A 22,692-nucleotide genomic window follows, 5' to 3' on the forward strand; every position below is an offset into this window, starting at 1 on the left:
TGTTATGAAATAGAAAAGGGAACTTATTAGTTGGCGGCAGTGTTGGGTGAAGTGAAGGTTGGGGGATCATCACCCACTGTGGTACGTCCTCCCCTCCCCAAAGTGAAGTGTGTTTGCTCAAGGAATTGGCACCGTTTGGTACACTTCATCCCGTTAATAGTACATTGCAGCCTCAAAGACGAGTAAGTGTCTTCTTGTTTCTTGTGATCTATGAAGCCGTGTGTGCTGCCGCACAAGTGGAAAGTTGCAAGTACCGCTGCAACTCCATTGCAAGGCTGTTGAATTAATTATATTATGTAATTTCCTTTTGGGCGTTGTATTTTATGGTGAGTGTGTATCCTCTCTCTGGTGAGCTGGACTGTAAATGAACGAACGTCATTATGGGGAGAAAGTTCATTTAATATTATTCCATCAGTTTATGATAAAGTATGTGAGTTTACATTCTGTGTTAATCTCTAAATATTAAAACCAGTGCCTTTAATAACAGCTACTGCTACCATTAGTTTAAAAATAAAGCTTCAAAATTTATTCAAAATTTTCATAATCTTTTCCTTTATTCATTGTAAGTATTATATATATATATATATTTTTTTTCCTCGCATTATACTGGTGGCAGCGGTGAAATTTACAATCAAAGCAGTTCACCTGGAGCATACATCACTCACATATGTGTATCATTGTAAATTAGCTTTGTAAGTATGTAAAATCGTATCTTTAGAAAACATAACACACACGTGGAGAGAAAATTGTGAAACGAGAGCGGCTTGCCATCAAATACCTCATTACCTTCTACCACACTACCCTCAAGACTATCTTGGCTGCCTGATGCCAAGGTCATCTCTGCGGTGGCCTCGATTGTTGCAAAGTGCGAGACCAATAAGAACGCAGCTGTCCACACCAGTAACGCTCATCAACCCAACCTTGCTTTCCTTTTGCAACCTCCGCTGCGCATGGTGGGTACCCGATTGCCTACTGTGGAAGGTAAGGAGAGTGATCTTGACATTTTCCGCTGTGTTATTCGGGAGACTTACAAGAAAATGACCCAAAAGTATTGGAGTGTTGCAAGTAGAAAATGCAGAGAACAAAAGGTGAAACTTGGTTTGTTAGTGTAGGTAAAACGAGAGACCACTGAGTCTGGGGTGTGTAAGAAACTATTTGTTAAGTGGAATGAACCATATAAAGTAGAAGTGTTAAGCAATGATGGAGGTTATGTGCTAAAAGACCCCTTCACAGGAAAGCTGTTGAAAAGAGCAGCCGTGAAAATGAAACCCTTCTGTGGAGAGGAACAGTACCTCTTAGAACCCCAAGACACTGTTTCTTATGTACATTTAAAAACTGAAGTGTTACCTCCCCAGGGTATGTAAATTGCCGAGACGGTACATCGAAGGATGTTAGGAGAAGTGAAGGTATGGTGAATCATAGATTGTAAGGTAAACAGTAACTTTTCATTAAGGTACCTCTTCCTGGCAGTGATAGTAGTAATGGAACTAGGCCCAGAGTCAAAGTAAGTAAAGGTGAAAGGGATGTCCTTACCATTTTAATTCGCAGACTAATTACTGCAACTTTTCAGTCAGCATGGGTCACACTGCAGTTAGTTTACTTCAGGACGTAGCAAGCTCTCGTATTTTTCACTTTGGGATACCTGTCAAGTGAAAGGTTGAATGAAAGGGGGGGAGATGAATGTGTTGCATGAATGCAGGATAATTATGGTGCCGAATCTTGTCATAGAGAGTACCAGAGAATTTAAGGTTAAGTCTCAAACTGACGGTGGATCAGGAGGTTGTCAAGGATGGACAGCTTCATTCCCTAGAGTATTTTCAAAATTGTGGTGTTATGTCTCCAAGGGACATTGTGGAGTGATGGTTAAAAAGACCATTGTATTAGATGTGTAATGAACTACACTTAACCCTCGGCTATCGCGCCCAATTGGGGCCGAAATAGCCACGCCATAGCCAAAAATGCGATAGCCGAATTGATCTTGGCGTGAAAGCAGTTTTGGCCAATGAGCACTCAGATATCCCATGACGTCATGGCTGGGAGTGCGATAGCAGGCATCTGAGGTCGTGATAATGAAATCTTAGCAGCTTTTCATGGGTGCGCGATAGCAATAAAACGCGATAGCCGAAGACGCAATAGCCGAGGGTTGACTGTAGTTGAAAATAGAAGTAAATTTCCAAGGGCTGAGTGAAATTCGTAATCCTCTCCGTGAATGGAGTAATTACTCTGCATCCATCCTGTTGTGACGACTGCTAATAATTTTGAAATCCGTGATAGGAAAGGCTGTGGCGTGTTCCCACAGTACAACCTCGTCCTTCTGAACAGGTCAGTAACTCTTCGCTCCAATAAATATTAGTGTAACTTTTATATGAAATAGTGCTTATACTCATATCATTAAATTACTTATACAGTACAACCTCGTCCTTCTGAGCAGATAGAGACGGTTACCCTCTCTTCGTGTTCGGTGGTCCACGCGTGTGTGTGTTACATTTTGATAGGATATTCTTTTGAGAAAATAGAAAAGGGAAATTATTAGTTGGCAGCAGTGTTGGGTTAAGTGAAAGGGGGAGATCGTCACCCACTGTGGTATGTCCTCCCCCCAAAGTTAAGTGTGTTTGCTCAAGGAAGTGGCACCGTTTGGTACACTTCACCCCGTTAATAATACATTGCAGCCTCAAAGACCTGTAAGTGTTTTCTTGTTTCTTGTGAGCTATGAAGCTGCATGTGCCGCTGCACAAGTGGAAAGTCGCAAGTTCCGCCGCAACTCCATTGCGAGGCAGTTGAATTAATTATACAGTGGAGACTCAATACTCAAACATCTAAATAGTCGAACTTTTCAATAGTCGAACGCAAAAGTTCGACTTAATACTAAAAAAAATACCTATTAGTTGAACGTCCATCCACGTGGCTGTAAACAAAGGGTCTCTCCCTTCCTGCCGCCCCAAGCGTCCCACTGGGCCACCGCAGCCAGTTTATCCTTTGCTGTCGTAAGAATAACATTGTCCTGTGCTTTCTCTCCGCAGTTTTTTTTTTGTTTTGTTTAGAAGCTTACAATGGTACCAAAGAGGCTTGTTAGTTGTGAGAATAAGCCTACAACAAAGAATGTAGTGACAACCATCAAAAGGAAAAAAGAGTTTATTGATAAATACGAGAAAGGAGGAAGAATAACCGATCTTGCAGCTGAATACTATATGGCTAAATGTACAGTAGCCACAATACTGAAGAAGATAACTCATTAAAAGAGCTGATGTGGTGATTGGTGTGAAAAAGCAATTTAAGCGAAGAAATGGAAAAATTGTTGATTGGATAAACCAAAGGCAGATGGCTGGTGATTCTTTGTCAGAGGGCATAATTTGTGCAAAGGCTAGGCTGCTGGATCGTGATCTTATTCCTGATACTACATCTGACTCCAGTGAGGATTTTAAAGCAAGTAAAGGGTGGTTTGTGAATTTCAAGAAAAGAACTGGAATTCATTCTGTTGTGAGGCACAGCAAGCCCCCAAGTCAGGAGTAAACATATGCTATACGTCACTGTGTCACCAACTCCCACGATGGATAGTGGGAGCGACAGTGATTTCACGGTGTCCGATTCCGCCACATCTCCCGCTCACCTTACTTCTACACCTCGGGTCTCTTGCCATGTTGCTGGGAGACAACTTTTGAATGAGAGTGGTATCAGAAGGGCTTTGGAATTAACAGTTACTACAATAATAGAGAGCAAAGATAGTGATGTTCTAGGCTCTGATACGGATATAGGAGGTTGAACCACGAAGGGGAGGACATTCCACCACCATCACCAGCAACTCCTATTGTGTATATTTTATATATGTTTTTGTAAAAAAATATACAAATTAGATAACTTTGTGAACATTTTGATTGAGAGAGAGAGAGAGAGAGAGAGAGGATACAAGGGGCGCGTTTTCTATCACTCTAGCCAAGATCGCTGGAACCAATCGAACGCAAGGTCACGTACACTGGTGAGACCACCTGATTCAACCTGTGATATTTTGGTATACATGGCATCTAGAGACTTTTGGTTTTCTGCATTGCAAAGAGAAAGAGTTGTTTGTGGGCAGAATACCATTTGTTCTCACTCATTTGTTGAATTTCCAAGTGTAATCAGTATGTGAATACTGGCTATTTTGTGTGCTTCTTGCCTAACCTCCCGAGTTAGCGTGAGCTAAAAATCCCAACATCCCCCGACTTATAGAGGTTAATTGTGATGAAACTGGCCTGTTTTGGAAAAAAAACAACTACCAAACATGATCTATATAACAAAGGAAGAGAAGTGTTTGCCAGGACACAAGCCCATGAAAGACAGGCTAACCCTGCTTATGTGTACCAATGCTATGGAATTTCCTTTTGTGCATTGTATTTTGTGGCGAGTGTGTATCCTCTCTCTGGTGAGCTGGACTGTAAACAAACGAACGTCATTGTGGGGAGAAAGTTCATTTAATATTATTCCATCAGTTTATGATAAAGTATGTGAGTTTACATTCTGTGTTAATCTCTAAAAATCAAAACCAGTGCCTTTAACCCCTTCAATACGGTGACGCCTATGTGGGCGTCATGAAGCCCCAGTAGCAAATACGGTGACGCCTACGTAGACGTCATATTTCTTTTCTGAGCTTTCTTCAGTTAATTTGTCCCGTATAGTGTGTTGGATACCAACTACATATGCCGTATGCTGTCCTTGAAATCCTAGTGCTCCTCTCACCATCCTTGTCTCCACCAATCACTAAAGATAAGCTACATGCGTCCCACCTTGTATCTAAAATTACCCAATGGCATAGACTGTTCCCATCTCTCTCTCTCTCTCTCTCTCTCTCTCTCTCTCTCTCTCTCTCTCTCTCTCTCTCTCTCTCTCTCTCTCTCTCTCTCTCTCTCTCTCTTCCCTTCCTCCCCATCTCCCTTTCCTCCCCCATCTCCCTTCCCTCCCTCCCCCTCTCCCTCTCGAAAGATAAGTTACATGCGTCCCACCTTGTAACATTCGTGAAAACACACACACACACACACACACACTACTCAGCCCGGTAGCTCAGTGGTTAGAGCGCTGGCTTCACAAGCCAGGTGACCGGGGTTCGATTCCCCGGCCGGGTGGAGATATTTGGGTGTGTCTCCTTTCACGTGTAGCCCCTGTTCACCTAGCAGTGAGTAGGTACGGGATGTAAATCGAGGAGTTGTGACCTTGTTGTCCCGGTGTGTGGTGTGTGCCTGGTCTCAGACCTATCCCAAGATCGGAAATAATGAGCTCTGAGCTCGTTCCGTAGGGTAACGTCTGGCTGTCTCGTCAGAGACTGCAGCAGATCAAACAGTGAATTACACACACACACACACACACACGGCCCGGTAGCTCAGTGGTTAGAGCGCTGACTTCACAAGCCAGATGACCAGGGTTCGATTCCCCGGCCAGGTGGAGATATTTGGGTGTGTCTCCTTTCACGTGTAGCCCCTGTTCACTTAGCAGTGAGTAGGCACGGGATGTAAATCAAGGAGTTGTGACCTTGTTGTCCCGGTGTGTGGTGTGTGCCTGGTCTCAGACTTATCCCAAGATCGGAAATAATGAGCTCTGAGCTCGTTCCTTAGGGTAACGTCTGGCTGTCTCGTCAGAGACTGCAGCAGATCAAACAGTGAATTACACACACACACACACAAATACAAAACAACAAATTTTCTAATCTCTCTCTCTCTCTCTCTCTCTCTCTCTCTCTCTCTCTCTCTCTCTCTCTCTCTCTCTCTCTCTCTCTCTCTCTCTCTCCTCCTTCTCCCTCTCCCTTCCCTCCCTCCCCCTCTTCCTCTCGAAAGATAAGCTACATGCGTCCTGCTTGTGTCTAAAATATTAGCAAATGTCACACTCTCTCTCTCTCTCTCTCTCTCTCTTTCTCCGAAGAGAGAAGCGTCCACTTTCCTCTTCGAAGGCGATATAGTGACTAAAAAATAGCAGCATAATACACAAAGACGACAAGTATGACAAGCTTACACGAGTTTCTCGCGCTCGGGCGCGCGGCACTACCACCCGTATATCATACAGGTCGGCTTTTTTAACATCCGGCGCGAAGGGGTTAATAACAGCTACTGCTACCATTAGTTTAAAAATAAAGCTTTAAAATTTATTCAAAATTTTCATAATCTTATCCTTTATTCATCGTAAGTATTATATTTTATTTTATTAATTTATGTTTTTTCCACATTACACATGAACTTCATTACTTCCATATGGCTGCTCAAGTATCATTACCTATAAATCAGGTAATTAATTATAATCTTAGCAAAACCTCAAGTTTTCAAAAAATTACAATGTAATTTTTTTATGAATTTGATTTGTACATTCCATATGTGAAAGCTGGTAATGGGTAACTTGGAAGAGGAGGAGAGAAGGGTGGGGAGGAGTAGGGAGGTCACCGGAGGGCGAGTCACCATCCATGAAAACGTCTTTGTAACTTTTCTCCTTGTGTGATTCCTATGAACCCATTAGTGGAGGGCTATTGCACACTAACACTTAAACTCAATAGATTCCATATTTCCACCACAAATAAACCTCTTTGGTACCATTATAAGTTTGTAAATGAAAAACTACAGAACACAGAAGAATATTGTTTTTTTCAAAACAGTAGTAGAACTAGGGATGCATACTGGTATCCGATATACCGTTTTACCGGTATTACCAGTAAAACTGACATGAAAACCAGAAAATGGTGGCTGCAGAGAGGGAAAGGCCAGAGCTTTGTTTACAATCATGGGTGTAGCAGTTTGATTACCAGATATTTTCACCACTAATACACCTTTGAGTTAATGTAAGTTTATAAATGATAAACTACGGACAGAACACATGACAATGATATTCTAATGATTGCTGCAGCACAACTGGTGGAATGGGGAGGGAGAGGTCAGGGAGCCTTTGTTTACAACTACATGTGTGGATGTTTGACTATCAGGTATTTTTTTCGAGCATGAAATTGAACTTTTGCGTTTGATTTAATCTGATTACTGCCAGCTACATTTTTGCCGCTATTTCTCTTGTCTTCACTGTACAGCATGAAAGAGGTGTGATTGAATGTTTGTTAGTGTGCTCAAATGATTGCTCTAACTCATACTGCCCTTTATAATGTGAAAGGTGCTGTATTAGCTGGATGGTAGAGGAATGAATATTGTGTAAGAGTTGGAGGTATGTGCGGTGGCGCGTGGCAAGACAAGGGGAGTTTTTGTTGCTGTGGACAGTGAGCAAGGAATATACAAGGAGGAAGTTGTGGTGTGGGTTTAAGTTTGGAGGACAGCGACGGCGCTGCCATCTGTTAGGAGCGAGCACTTTCATAGAAAGCGTTTTCAGGAGTAACTTATGAAGATTCCCCCCCTGCTGCCCCCACCTTTTATTTTTCCCTGCATTCTGTCATGGTTATAAACTTATAAGACAAATAAAACATGTTTATATATATATATATATATATATATATATATATATATATATATATATATATATATATATATATATATATACATATATGCTTAACGAACAGGATAGGGGGTGTCAAAGCTGTTCGTAGAGTGGAAATTCATAAAGTGGACGTAATTTTCCCTTAGGAAATAATGGAAATAGGGGGTATGCATTCTGGACTGGTCCCCAACATACCACATGAGTAAAAAAAAAAAATATATATATATATATATATATATATATATATATATATATATATATATATATATATATATATATTAGCTTTTACAAGCCTTGCCTCAAGAAAGGATTGTTTTGTAATGCATAAAGTGAAATCTTACATGAAATACCAAAGAATAAAGCAGAGATGATGAGATCGGCCACGGCGACTTGGTCACGTCTTCTTCTTGTGACCTTTTTAGCTTGGCGTGTTGTCGTTCACCACGATATTAAATTTGTTTTCACTCCTCTATTGCCTGCTATAATGGATATAATATCTTATTATTCATATACGCTCATGCCATGAAGATAACCTGGACTCCGTAGAACTGAGTGATAGTGAATTACTAATGAAATACTGCTGTATTTCAGTAGTAATTCACTATCACTCAGTGCCACAGAGTCTAAGTTATCCTCATGGCATGAAAGTATATGAATACTATGATATGATATCCATTATAGCGGGCAATAGAGGAGTGAAAGACAACACATCAAGTTAAAAAGGTCACAAGAAGAAGAAGAAGCGGCCAAGTCGCCAGAGTCTCCGCCGTCTGTGGCCGATCTCATCATCTCTACTTTAGTTTTTGGTATTCCATGTAAGATTTCACTTTATGCATTACAAAACAATCCTTTCTTGGGGCCAAGGTTTGTAAAAAGCTAATAGAAATGTTGTTTTATGAACATATATGCATATATAAGACAGTAACACCACCTCCAGAGGTGGTGATCCCAGCAACCTCAGAGCAACCTCGTCACCGTCCCTCCAAGCGTTCATGGAAGCCATTTTGCGGCAGGAGGTTGCTCTGAGGTTGTTAAAGAATCTTGGATCCAGCTCCAGGAACGCTAGAGACAGGCAGGGAGCCAGACAATCACAGCGAAGCCGCTGCGTTCGATTCCTCACCCAGAAAATTCGCTAAAACGGATGTGGTTGTACGTTATGCGGACTTTTTGGTCTAATTTTATATAGTACGTTAAACCGGAAATTCATTAGACGAACGTTCGTTAAGCAGAATATTACCGTGTGTATATATATATATATATATATATATATATATATATATATATGCAGGCAAACCCCGTTTAACGAAGGGGTTACGTTCCTAAAAAACACTTCGTTAAGCGAACCAATTATAACAAGTTTAACCCCTGCCTTTAACTACCACTGAGAGTAAGCAAAGCGAGAGTGCATTACAGTATGGTGAAAGGTTTAATGAAAGTAAAAATTATGAAGTTTAACATTTAGGCAGTTAAATTTAATTTAAGTCATTATAATGTACACTAATGTATGTATGTACGTCGCTTTATAATGTTGATGATCATAAATTTATGAAGGGAGGGAGAGTGAAACGGGAAAGACACTAACCGGCAACCTGTGGAATGTAAACAAAGGGAGCATCATTGTACCGCATACAAAACTTATGTACCACATTTCCACAAGGCTTTCCATTTTATCCATTGTAGAGTCACGAGTTCAGGTGGTTCTTTTAGCTTGCAAGGAAGATACAGTCTCACCAGCCTTCTTAATAGTCTGCTGACTTGAAAATAGTTGAGACAGTAGATGGAGTCAAGATGGTGGCCAGCAATACTATAGTTTTCTCACCTCTCTTGTGTCTGTGAATAATATCCAGCTTCACTTCGAGAGTAAGACACTTCCTGGTCTTTTTAGGAATGCTAGGCCACATTGCAAGGAGTTTTGGTGGGAAGTTGAGCGAGTGAAGACGAGCTGCTGCTGACGCTGTTATGAGAGTGAGTGGTGCGTGTTGTCGATGAGAGGCTTGATCTTGATCTTGATCTTGATTCTACAGGTGTCTCAGGACTTCTCCTGAGGCAGGCCTTAGTATTTGCGGCTGCTAGTGTATTCAAAAGCTTGTCGGCTTGCGTGATACGGTGGGGCTTTAAAACTTGGAAAAAATTACCACTTCGTTAAAACAAGTTTGGTATTCGTTAAGTGAGCAGATGGTAGTAAAATTAAACCTTCGTTGTAGCGAAATTTCGTTGTGTGAACCTTTGTTAAACGGGGGTTGCCTGTGTGTGTGTATATATATATATATATATATATATATATATATATATATATATATATATATATATATATATATACAGTAAGGTCCCGAGTTACGTCAGAGTTACGTTCCTGAAACATGACGTAAGTCGATTTTGTACGTAACTCGAGTTTTTGTACTTTCAAAGCATATTATCGAGTTTTCAACCAATCAATTTTTTATGGTTATTCAGGTAAGTAAAAGGTTATATTGTTATATTGGTATATTATTTACAACTATGTAGGAATATATTGATTAGGGCCGCGAACGTGAAAGACTGCAGGTTGCCAGAGGGGTGGACGCTTGAGGCCGCCAGGAGGGTGGGCAGGTCGAATGTTGTGATGCCCAGGGTGGACAGCTGGGAGCGTAGTGCAGTGCGGTGGGAGTAGAAGCGTGGGCAGTGGAGTAGGAAATGCAATAGGAAAGGGCAATAGGGATCAGCAGACAGGCGCAGACAGTGCAAGTGAGCTGCAAGTGTACTGTGGCCCAGGCGAAGGCTCCGGAGTTGTTATTGTTGTGATAGGTGCGCGAGCCCACAAGGTCGTCAACCTCCCCGTTGTCATGGTAACGGGCTTCCCATTTTCTTCTTCACTCCCTTACACACAGCTGCTGCCTCCCTTCTCATGTCTTTTAATTATGTCCACTTTTTCTGGTAGCGTAATGGTTTTCCTTTTCTTAGCATCACTGCTATCACTCAGAAGTTTTCTTTTTGGTGCCATTGAGCAAGATACTAAGATAGTCAGCAAACGCAGATGTAGGAACACTCTTGCCAGGGGCGACGGTGTGGTGGAAATGAGGTAGAGTGTTATTGTATTCAAGCGTGAGGTGGGCTGTGTGGCGGATAACCACTAGTGACGCCTGGCGGCCAACAATAACAATAAACCCCGTGCTTTACGATTTATAAATTTTCCATTTTTTAAATCTTAAATTGCCTTATAGTGGACTGACGTAAGTGCGAGTTTGACATAACTCGAGACCGACGTAACCCGGGACCTTACTGTATATATATATATATATATATATATATATATATATATATATATATATATATATATATATATATATATATAACTTGAAAAACAGGGCGCCTATAGCGTACACGGTACAGGAGAGAGAAGACCCACAAAAGGACGGTTATCTTCATTATATCCACTTCACAACGTTTTGGGAAAGTACATATCCCATCTTCAGGTACAAAAGGGGGCTGTAAAACCACACGTAAAACATTAAAAAATGACTAGACGCAGTGGTCCTGCTACTTGTTCCTCCAACAGCTAAGTGGGGAGGGCGACTGGCTTACCAGTATTTATAGGCTCCTACTCACTAGATGGCAAAATCTCATTGGTTCACTAAGAATTTCCTATCCAATACAAAATATAGTACAAAATTCTAATCTGTCATAGCTAATGCACAAAAAGAGATAAATTTAAAGGTATGATGTACAACAGTTAGTCTATTACAGAAATATTTTAGCCTGAACGAAATACTCAATACTGATTGGTTGAAACAAAGTACACGTATATGAACCTACGACTCCTAACTATGCTATAATGACACTATCTCACCAAGTTCGAAAATATTAAGAGAAAATTAATAATTTGATGGCTATTTCTGTACCATTTAAGTCTGGCTTCTCTTTTACAATAAATAAAGATTCCGCTATCCTTAGGTCTGAGTTACAATATGCCCTATACTTTATGTTGAAGTCCTGATCAGTAAATGCATGATTACATTGTAATGCATGTTCTCTTATATTTGAGAAACTAGGCTCAGTGATACGAGCATTTGTTCTATACGATACTCCCAAGTGCTCAGAAATTCGAATTTTAAGGTTCCGACAGGTGGAACCAATATACCGTGACATACAGTCCGGACATCTAAAACAATACACAATTTTTGAGCACAAAGGAGTAGGAATAGCATCTTTAAATTTAAATAGAGAACCTATGGTATTTTTATTAACAAAAATAAATCTAAAATCAACACACGGAACATGTTTCTTGAGTTAATGAGATATTGTATTGCAGGATACTATATGGTTTAACCAAAGTACACAAGCAAGGTTGTCCTATAAGACCTATCCTAGCAGCAACGGGTACCTTCAATTATAATTGTGCAAAATTTTTAGTTCCCATTTTAACTCCCTTAACCACTAATGAATTCACAGTGAAGAACTCAATTGAATTTGCAAAGGAATTACAGACGCTTAAGTTTACAGATTTCCTGTTTCTCGCTAGTTTTGACGTAAAATCCTTATTTACAAATATCCCCCTTATTGAGACTATTGACATTGTGTAGAAGAGTGCAAGAGATTACAATTGATTCCTTATGACCTAACCAAGAGGCAGTTCTGATCCTTACTGGAGTTGGCTGTGAGGGAGTCCATTTTTATCTTTAATGACCAATTGTATCAACAAATAGATGGAGTAGCTATGGGTTCCCCTTTAGGACCAACATTAGCAAATACTTTTTTGTGCTATCATGAGAAAAGCTGGTTATCTGATTGTCCAACTAAATTCAAGCCAATTAAATACAACCGCTATGTAGACGATTGCTTCCTAGCATTTAAATCTAAGGAACAAGCTCATAAATTCCTTGAGTATCTAAATAATAAACATAAAAATATATCATTCACTTCCGAGTTTCAGACAAATAATAACCTCCCATTCCTAGATATAATGGTCATGAAGAATAATGGATCTCTTTCCACGGATGTGTTCAGGAAGGAAACTTGTATGGGTTTGGGCTTGAATTTTGAGTTGTGAAGTGGATATAATGAAGATAACCGTCCTTTTGTGGGTTTTCTCTCTCCTGTACTATATATATATATATATATATATATATATATATATATATATATATATATATATATATATATATATATATATATATGTATTTATATATATTGTTATGTCCCGGTTGCTCTTAGGGAGACTCAAGCAATCTTGGGCATCCTAAAGAGTTTTAAGAGTCCGGATTTTAAGAGATCTGATATCTCACCTGACTCAGCCGTTCTGAACAATAACACAAAAACGCCTTATTAACTCAACTTAACTCTGCTAACATAAATTCTCTCCTATTAAGCTCAATTTGTGACAGGTTATATGTTAGGGAAACACAAAAATCAAATAATACTTAATAATTACTGTATATTATAACTTAGATTCTAATAATACAATAGATTATACTCCACAATGTTAACTCACATCTGTGATCAATACACTTCTCACCAGAACCACAAATAATATCTGCCAGGCACTTACAACACTGAAATAATCCCCATGAAATACCGCCAGAAACTTGTAGAACCTCACCACCAAACAACTCCTCAATATTCACTCCAAACGTGGCCAATAATGATCTTCCTTCCCAAAAGATTCCACAAATCTCCAATACTCACAAAACCACTCAACACCCACAAATCCTGGCCAAAACAACCCCAGCCTTCTCGACACCCTTTCATTATCCCGCCATCTTAGAGAGCCTTCCAAGATTTCGCGCTTCACTCTAAATGTTTACATCTTCACCATGGGGTCACTATTAATATCTTGCTTTAAAACAAAATAATAATTCACACTACACTTAAACATATACAACTCATAATAATGTTACTATAAATGCAATACATACATTTCTATTGAAATATATGTATATCATCACATCCCCTTCCCAAAAGAGGCGTAAGGCACCTAATTAGGATGCCTTATGACTTGACGGTGCCCGAGACAAAGCATCTGCTAATACATTATCACTTCCTTTCACATGATTCATCTCCAGATCATAATCCTGCAAAACTAAACACCACCTCATCAATCTCTGATTGGTATTCTTCATTTTATGCAAGAATACAAGAGGATTATGATCTGTAAACACTTGTATGGGCTGCCCAGAGCCCTTCATACATACATCAAAATGATTTAAACTCATAATAAGTCCTAAGGCTTCTTTCTCTATAGTACTGTATGAACATTGGTATGGTAACAGTTTTCTTGAATAATATCCCACAGGGTGTTCTACTCCCTCATACTCCTGCATGAGAATACCTCCAATACCAGCTTGGCTTGCATCAACATACAAAATGAACGCCCTCTCAAAGTCAGGAACATGCAAAACTGGAGCATTAATTAACATGCCCTTAATTTTCTGAAAAGCTTCCTGACACTTTTTATCCCACTTAAATTTTGACTTCTTACTTAACAATTTAGTAAGGGGCATAGCAACATCTGAAAAGTTTCTACAAAATCTCCTATAATATCCACTAGCCCCCCAGAAATCTCAGAATCTCTTTTCTGTTGGTCAGTGGAGGGAGATCTACAATACCCTTTACTTTAGCCTGTGTGTGTGTGTGTGTGTGTGTGTGTGTGTGTGTGTGTGTGTGTGTGTATTTACCTAATTGTATTTACCTAATTGTAACATACGGGAAAAGAGCTATGCTCGTGTTGTCCCGTCTCCATATCTATTAATGTCCAGCTTTTTCTTAAAATCATGAATATTCCTTGCGTTGACCACTTCCACGTCTAAACTATTCCATGCTTCCACCCTTCTATGAGGGAAGCTATATTTTTTCACATCTCTCCTATAAGTGGCCATTTTTAGTTTTTTCCCATGCCCTCTCGACATTCTTCCATTCCACATACACAGATCTTCCCTATCCATTTTTCCATGCCAATCATCACTCTGTATATTGCTATCAGGTCTCCCTTCTCTTCTGTTTTCCAGGGTTGGAAGTTGCATTCTTTTCAGTCTGTCTTCATAAGTCAAATCTCTTAAGTCAGGCACCATTTTCGTTGCAGCCCTCTGTACTTTCTCTAGTTTCCTTATGTGTTTCTTTAAGTTCGAGCCCACTGTATTGTTGCATATTCAAGCCTCGGTCTTATCATTGCAGTAATTATTTTCTTCATCATTTCTTCATCTAGATATACGAACGCCACTCTTATGTTCCTCAATAAGTTCAATACTTCTCCAATTATTTTGTTTATATGTCTCTCTGGCGATAGGTCATTGGTAATTGTCACCCCAAGGTCTTTTTCTTCATGACTGGTTTTATGTCTTCATTTCCTATCTTGTACATACTCCTGATTCTTCTTTCACTCTTGCCAAACTCTATTTTCTTGCATTTTGTCGTGTTGAACTCCATTTGCCATGTACAGCTCCATTTCCATATTCTGTCCAAGTCTTCCTGGAGTAGTTCGCAATCTTTGTCACATCTCACTTTTCGTAACAATTTTGCATCGTCTGCAAATAGGCTCACATAACTGGACACCCCATCCACCATGTCATTTATGTAGACTGCGAACATTACTGGTGCCAACACTGATCCCTGTGGAACTCCACTCTCCACCAATCCCCATTCTGATGGTCTGTCCTTAATTATTGTTCTCATTTCTCTTCCTACCAAAAGTCTTCCATCCATTTTAGTAAACTGCCATGCACTCCTCCTACCATTTCAAGTTTCCAGATCAGTCTCTGGTGTGGTACCTTATCAAAGGCCTTTTTTAAATCCAGATATATTCCATCAGCCCAACCATCTCTTTCCTGTATTACATCTATCACCCTCGAATAGTAACATATCAGGTTTGTCGTGCATGAACGCCCTTTCCTAAAACCAAATTGACACTCACAAAGTATGTCATTTTTCTCCAAGAAGTCTGTCCATCTAGTCTTCACCACCCTCTCACACATCTTAGCTACCACACTTGTAAGTGACACTGGTCTATAGTTCAATGGGTCTCTCTTGTTACCTGATTTATAGATTGGGACAATGTTAGCTCTTTTCCAGTCTTGGGGCACTACACCTTCCCTTAATGAGGCATCAATTACTTCACAAACTTTTTCTGCCAATTGCTCCCTGCATTCTCTTAAAATCCATCCTGATACCCCATCAGGTCCCACAGCTTTTCTCACTTCTAAACTCCCCATCATGTTCTTGATCTCCTCCACAGTTACTTGAAACTCCTTCATAATCCCTTTCTGTTCCATTACCAGTGGTTTGTCAAAAGCAGTCTCCTTTGTGAATACCTTCCGAAAGCATCCATTCATAGCCTCTGCCATTTCCTGGGATCTTCACTGTATACTCCATTTACTTCTAAACTTTCAATACTTTCTCTATTTTTGATGTTGTTGTTCACATGTCTGTAAAAAGCCTTGGTTGGTCTTTACATTTATCAATTATATCCTTTTCTTGTTTCTTTCTTTCTTCTCTTCTAATCAACACATATTCATTTCTTGCTCTTTTGTAACTTTCCCACTGCTTAATCCGTCTTTTCCTTCTCCACCTCTTCCATGCATCCTCTTTTCTTGTTCTAGCCTTTTCACATCTATCGTTAAACCAGTCCTGCTTTCCAACTTCTCTATGTTGTCTTATTGGTACAAATTTTTCTCACCTTCTTTGTATATTTTTATAAATTCCTTCCACTTTTCATTTGCTCCTTAGCACTCTTGAATTTCATCCAATTTGTCTCTTGAAAGAATTTCTTTAGGTTTCCAAAATCTGTCTTGGCATAATTCCATCTTCCCACTTTATATTCTTCATTTCTTCTAGATTTCTCTTCGTCTATCACCTTGAACTCCAAAACTGCATGATCACTCTTTGCTAAAGGGCACTCCACCCTCATCTCCTCAATGACCATTGGCTCTGTACTAAAGACCAAGTCCAGTCTTGACGATGCTCCCTCTCCTCCAAACCTAGTATCTTCTTTGACCCACTGAGTTAACACATTTTCCATTGCCAGTGTCAATAGTGTATTTCCCCATGTTGTCTCTGATCCTTCCATTGACCAGTCCTCCCAACACACCTCTTTACAATTAAAATCTCCCATCATTATAGTTCGTTCACAGCCACCCAACATTTCTTCCAGACATGTTCCTGTATCACTTATCATTTCTTCATATTCCTGTACTGACCATGCATTTGTCTTAGGTGGTACGTACACCACTATGTAGTGCCTCTTTTTCCTTCATTAGTTTCTGCTCTGATCTTTAGCACTTCTGCCTTTCCCATACCTTTTTCACTTGATCCACCTTTATATCTTTTTAACCAGCAACATCACTCCTCCTCCCATCTTACCTACTCTATTTCTTTTCCAAACGTTATATTTCCTTCTCCAACCTTCATCAGGTCTTCTCCTCTCTCAGTTTTGTTTCAGTAAGACCCACAATATCTGGGTTCTTGTCCCTCAAGTAATCGTTGAGTTCTAAAATCCCGATATCACTCCATTTATGTTGGAATACATTACATTTCGCTCATATGTAAGTTTCTTTAGTCCTTTCTTGCTGTACTTTTCTGGGTTATGAACCACTTCCTCAGTCTCATATCCAAGATTCTCCAGAAAAACTCTTTCTTCTCCTCTTCTGTCCTCTCTTCATTTTTTTCAAAGCCTCCTTTCTCAACTCATTTAACATTTCTCTTTCCTTTTCACCGAGATCTCTTCTCAACCAAATCTTCCTTGTTGTTTCCTGCTGGGCTAGCCTCCATGACTTCTCCACCAATTCATCTACATCCTTTTGTGACTTAAGTTTGATTCTTATTGGCCTCATACCTTCTCTTGTGAACTTTCCAATTCTATGGAAGTCCTCTATTTCTTGTACTAGGTCTTTTCCTCCTCTTGCACCACATTAATGATATTATTTATCACCTTTTTATGTTTTTCTCTCTCCATTTTACTCGGTGTCTTATCCTCCTCCACACCAAATATCACCACACATCTCTTTTTGTCTACAGTTTCCCTCACCAATGTCTCATTTGACTTAATAACCTTCACCACTTTCTCAGCTATCTTCTCTTCTATGATCTGTTGATCTATAATTTCAGCAAGGCCCAAAGTTTTCTCCCTGACTCTTTGATTTCCTTTTCCAGACTTGCAACTTTGTAATTTACCTCCTTTCTTTCCACTTCCTGACTTTTTTCCATTCAGCCTGCTTCTCCATCACTTTTCCTAGAGATTCTCCACATTTTTCGCAATTCACTTTAATTAGCTTAACTTCCTCTTTCAGTGCTGCATTTTCCTTCTTCATATCGGCACAGTCTTTCTTACATTGTCATAACTCGTTTCCAGGCCCTCATACTTTTCAAACAGTTTTTCAATTTTACCTTCTAACTCCAGAATTTTCTTCACATAAGCGCTCTTCTCCATTATTCCTTGAAACCCTGTGAAGTCTGATTCTCTTTCGAGTTCACGGCCGCCATGTTGCGCAGACGTAAACAAACCAGCTGATGGCTCAAACGCAGGCTACAGTTTATATTTACCTTCACTGGACATTATTTTGCTAATCAACAGTTAACATGACTATATGGAGACGGGACAAACATTACCAGCTCCTTTCCCACCTTGGTTACTCTTAGGTAACTGTAGAATTATAGATGATTGCTCTGGAGCTCAGCGACCACCTCCGCCATCGACGATGTCCCGTGTGTGTATGTGTGTGTGTGTTTTTCTTTCTCGTAGCAGTACTATTCTTTGCAACTATTTTCTTGTGACTTTTTGGGTTATAAAACTTCTTTATGTAAAAAAAAAAAAAAATTGAAAAGTGCAAATGAACAGAGAGAGAGAAAGAGAGATCCAAGAACTTAAACATGAAACATGACTTTTCAGAATCGCAAGCTGATGCCCAAGTTTGTGGTGAAAGAAATGGAGTCCCTTTATCTGGAAGAACTCAAGACCTCTATAAATCTCTTGATGGCCAACCTAGAGAGTCTTCCTGTTTCCAAATGTTCACAGGAAGGCAAATATGGGTTACAAAAACTCAGAAAGTACAATCATAGGTAAGTCTCTAAGCTTCAGTGGTTTTGTTTTCCTCTTTCTGTTATTTTCTTTCCATTTTAGATTTTGAGACATTATATCTATTCTGCCTTTGACTTCTAGTGGAAGATGAGTGCTGATATTCACATCTACTTGCCTTTGCTATTTTCCCATGAACATAGAGCTGTGTGCCTCCACCTTAGACTGTATGTCTTTTTTTCATGCTTACATGATTTTTGTCAATAGTATGACTAATTTTGTTATGTGCTCTTATCACATTTTCTTGGAGTATTTTGAACAGTGCTTACTTTTAAAAAGCATATTTTATTGTACTCTTATAGTATTTAGCTTGTAAAATGCATTTAAATTATGCTCACACTTTTTTTTCTTTATACTTTAGAACTTCAAAAACTTTTATATGCCTACCTTCTTTTTAGAATTCCATATCTTTTTCTAAGGGAGAGTTCCAACTGAAATTTATGCATGCATTGACATTATACAGTATTGATTATCCTATTTCATATTGCATTTCAATTAAACTTTGAGCCAACTGTGTATATATATATATATATATATATATATATATATATATATATATATATATATATATATATATATATATATATATATATATATATATATATATATATATATATATATATATATATATATATATATATATATATATATAGATAGATATAGATAGATAGATAGATAGATAGATAGATAGATAGATAGATAGATAGATATACATACAGTTATTTTTCTAGTTATGTGAGGGATACGTTCCTGAAGGGATTGTATAATGTAAAAATTGCATAAAGTAAACATGATTGTAAATACCAAGTCTGAAGCACTGCATTCAGCTGATATTCTTATTTGCCTCTGGGTACCACATGTTCAAACCATTTTCCATGATGTCACAATGTAAACAAACCAGCTAGTGGCTTGACAAGACCAACATGTCATTCTTGTCATGCTGGTAGCAGCATCACCCACTAGGCACCAAAATCTACCTGTTACTTCTGGTAGATAGAACTGCCACCTGCATATTAACATGTGTGAATCTGCCTTAAGTTGAAGGTTTGTGGGATATGTATGATAAGTTGGGTAAGGCACTGAGAGAGTAGATGTCAACACTAGCAGTGCATGGATGACAATGAAACATTTTCATTATCACATATAGGTGTACTTAGGTATATAGTAATTACAAAATAATCATTATTATTTTAGGGAGCTCATTTAAAGCCAAACTTTTGGGCACTGTGCAAAGGGACAGCATGTTGGCTGGGGGAACACCTTGTGACTGCAGCACAAAACTAAACCAGCCTTGCAACTTGGTTTTCTTGGCATTGTGTTATTCTAAATCATCCATGTAATTAGAAAAAAATTACTAGGTTTTTTTAACCTCCAGTTATTTCAAAATCACATAATCTAAACACGCATAAATTGAGAAATACCTGTGTGTGTGTATATGTATATAGGGAGAGTAACTTGTATTGAGAGATAAAGAACACTTTTCTGCACCCCCTGAGGAGGTAGTGTTATAGGCTCATTATTCTTTTTATACAGTGGTTTCCCCTATAGGTCTATATCCACTGGCAAGAGAAAAAAAATTAGCTTCAGTTAAGTTGGCAGGAGCCATTCGGCAGCAAGTCTGATCATCAATCCACAGTCTTAAGAGTCTCTCCATTTCCTCCGTTAAATTGGCTCTCTCTTCCTTGCTAGCGTCTTTGCCATTAATGTAGAAGCTATCTCACCTCCTTTCTTCACTCTTGGAGACAGTGGAGATAGTGGATTGGGGTAACTGCAGGGTTCTGGTGATGAAGTTGGCTCCTTAGCTCCCTTATGGTGCTTAACAATTTTTTACTTTTTCTCTAAAGATAAGCTTTTTCCTTGGTCTTTTGCCCTTTTGTTCACCAGCACTAGATGTTGCTGCCCCGTTGGAAAACATCATGCTTGTATCACTCGTAATACCCAACAATGAATGTGAATTTTAGTCAAACACCATACTGGCAGCTGAACACAACTGAAAGACTGCTTTTGATCTTGATGCTACAGGTGGTTCGAATTCACTTCCCAGCTTTCAGACAAAAGGTTACTAAAAACAACAGTGCATAATTATCTGCACCCAAAGAAAGAAAAATAAAACATTTAAATGAAAGAACCAATTGTAGGGAATTAGAGAAGAAACAAGGATTTTATCCAGCACCATTGCAAAGGCTATGCTGGAATCGGGAACCTTGGATGTGCAACTCCTGTAGAGGATAAACAAAAGACAAGCAGAAAAAAAGCAGTATCCTGTTCACTAATTATCTCAACATCTAGAGGGAATGAATTTTGATGGGTGGCGGCTGCAGCATGAGTGGTGATGCGGTTGCGGTAAGTAACTTTGTTAAAAATCAGATACATGAACATACATACATGCATATATATATATATATATATACAGGCAACCCCCGTTTAACGAAAATTCACACAACGAAATTTCGCTACAATGAAGGTTTCATTTTACTACCATCTGCTCGTTTAATGAACACCAAACTCGCTTTAACGAAGTTTTATCCAGGAAATTTTTTTCCAAGTTTGAAAGCCCTGCTGTATCACGCAAGCCGACAAGCTTTTGAATACACCAGGAGCCGCAAATACTAAGGCCTGCCTCAGGAGAAATCCTGGGACACCTGTAGAATCAAGATCAAGATCAAGATCAAACCTCTCGTGGACAGCACACGCACCACTAACTCCCATAACAGCGTCAGCAGCAGCTCGTCTTCACTCACTCAACTTACCATCAAAACACCCTGAAATGTGGTCTACGTTCCTAAGAAGACCAGGAAGTTTCTTACTCTCAAAGTGAAGCTGGATATTATTTATAGACACGAGAGAGGCGAGAAAATTATAGCATTGCTGGCCCCCATCTTGACTCCATATACTGTATCTACTATTATCAAGTCAGCAGACTCTATTAAGAAGGCTGGTGAGACTTAATCTTCCTTGCAAGCTAAAAGAACCACCTGAACTCGTGACTCTACAATGGATAAAATGGAAAGCCTTGTGGAAGTGTGGTACATACGTTTTGTATGTGGTACCATGATGCGCCCTTTGTATACATTCCACAGGTTGCTGGTTAGTGTCTTTTCCATTTCACTCTTCCTCCCTTCATAAATTTAAGATCATCAACATTATAAAATTACGTACATACATACATTAGTGTACATTACAATGACTTAAATTAAATTTAACTGCCTAAATGTTAAACTTCATAATTTTTACTTTCATTAAACCTTTCACTGTATTATGATGCACTCTCGCTTTGCTTACTCTCAATGGAAGTTCAAGTCAGGGGTTAAACTTGTTATAATCGGTTCGCTTAACGAAGTTTCGCTTAATGAAGTGTTTTTTAGGAACGTAACCCCTTCGTTAAGCGGGGTTGCCTGTATCTGACAACTTTTTTCGCTCTCCTCCTCCTGATCAGTAAATGCATGATTACAATGTAATCATGCATTTACTGACCAGGACTTCAACATAAAGTATAGGGCATATTGTAACTCAGACCTTAGGATAGTGGAATCTTTGTTTATTGTAAAAGAGAAGCCAGAGTTAAATGGTACAGAAATAGCTACAAAATTATTAATTTTCACTTAATATTTTGGAATTAGGTGAGATAGTGTCATTTTAGCATATTTAGGATTCGAGGTTCACATACGTGTACTTTGTTTCAACCAATCAGCATTGAGAATTTTGTTCGGGCTAAAATATTTCTGTAATAGACTAACTGTTGTACATCATACCTTTAAATTTTCTCTTTTTTTTTTTGCATCAGCTATGACAGATTAGTATATTGTACTATATATTGTATTGGATAGGAAATTCTTAGTGAACCAATCAGATTTTGCCAACTAGTGAGTAGGAGCCTGTTGGAGGAACTAGTAGCAGGACCACTGCGTCTAGTCATATTTTAACGTTTTACATGTGGTTTTACAGTGTCTTATTGTACCTGAAGATGGGATATGTACTTTCTCGAAACATTGTGAAGTGGATATAATGAAGATAACCGTCCTTTTGTGGGTCTTCTCTCTTCTGTACTATATATATATATATATATATATATATATATATATATATATATATATTTACAGGCAATCCCCGATTAACAAACGTTCACACAACGAAATTTTGCCAAAACAAAGGTTTCCTTTTGCAACCATCTGCTCATATAACGAACACCAAACTCACTTTAACAAAATTTTATTATGGTAATTTTT

The 22,692-nt window shown here is 38.9% G+C and overlaps 1 protein-coding gene across 19 annotated transcripts in view; it reads left to right on the forward strand.

Moving 5' to 3' along the window:
• LOC123517573 (calcium-dependent secretion activator-like) overlaps positions 1 to 22,692 on the forward strand; it is a 1,686,808-nt gene that overhangs the window by 355,894 nt on the left and 1,308,222 nt on the right. For all 19 annotated transcript variants that reach the window (XM_045277817.1, XM_045277814.1, XM_045277824.1 and 16 more), the window contains one exon: positions 18,281 to 18,450. In XM_045277817.1, the coding sequence (XP_045133752.1) occupies positions 18,281 to 18,450 (170 nt within the window). The remainder of the gene's footprint in view (positions 1 to 18,280; positions 18,451 to 22,692) is intronic.

This window comes from Portunus trituberculatus, chromosome 42, assembly GCF_017591435.1.
Source record: "Portunus trituberculatus isolate SZX2019 chromosome 42, ASM1759143v1, whole genome shotgun sequence".
In the NCBI taxonomy this organism is placed as follows: domain Eukaryota; kingdom Metazoa; phylum Arthropoda; class Malacostraca; order Decapoda; family Portunidae; genus Portunus; species Portunus trituberculatus.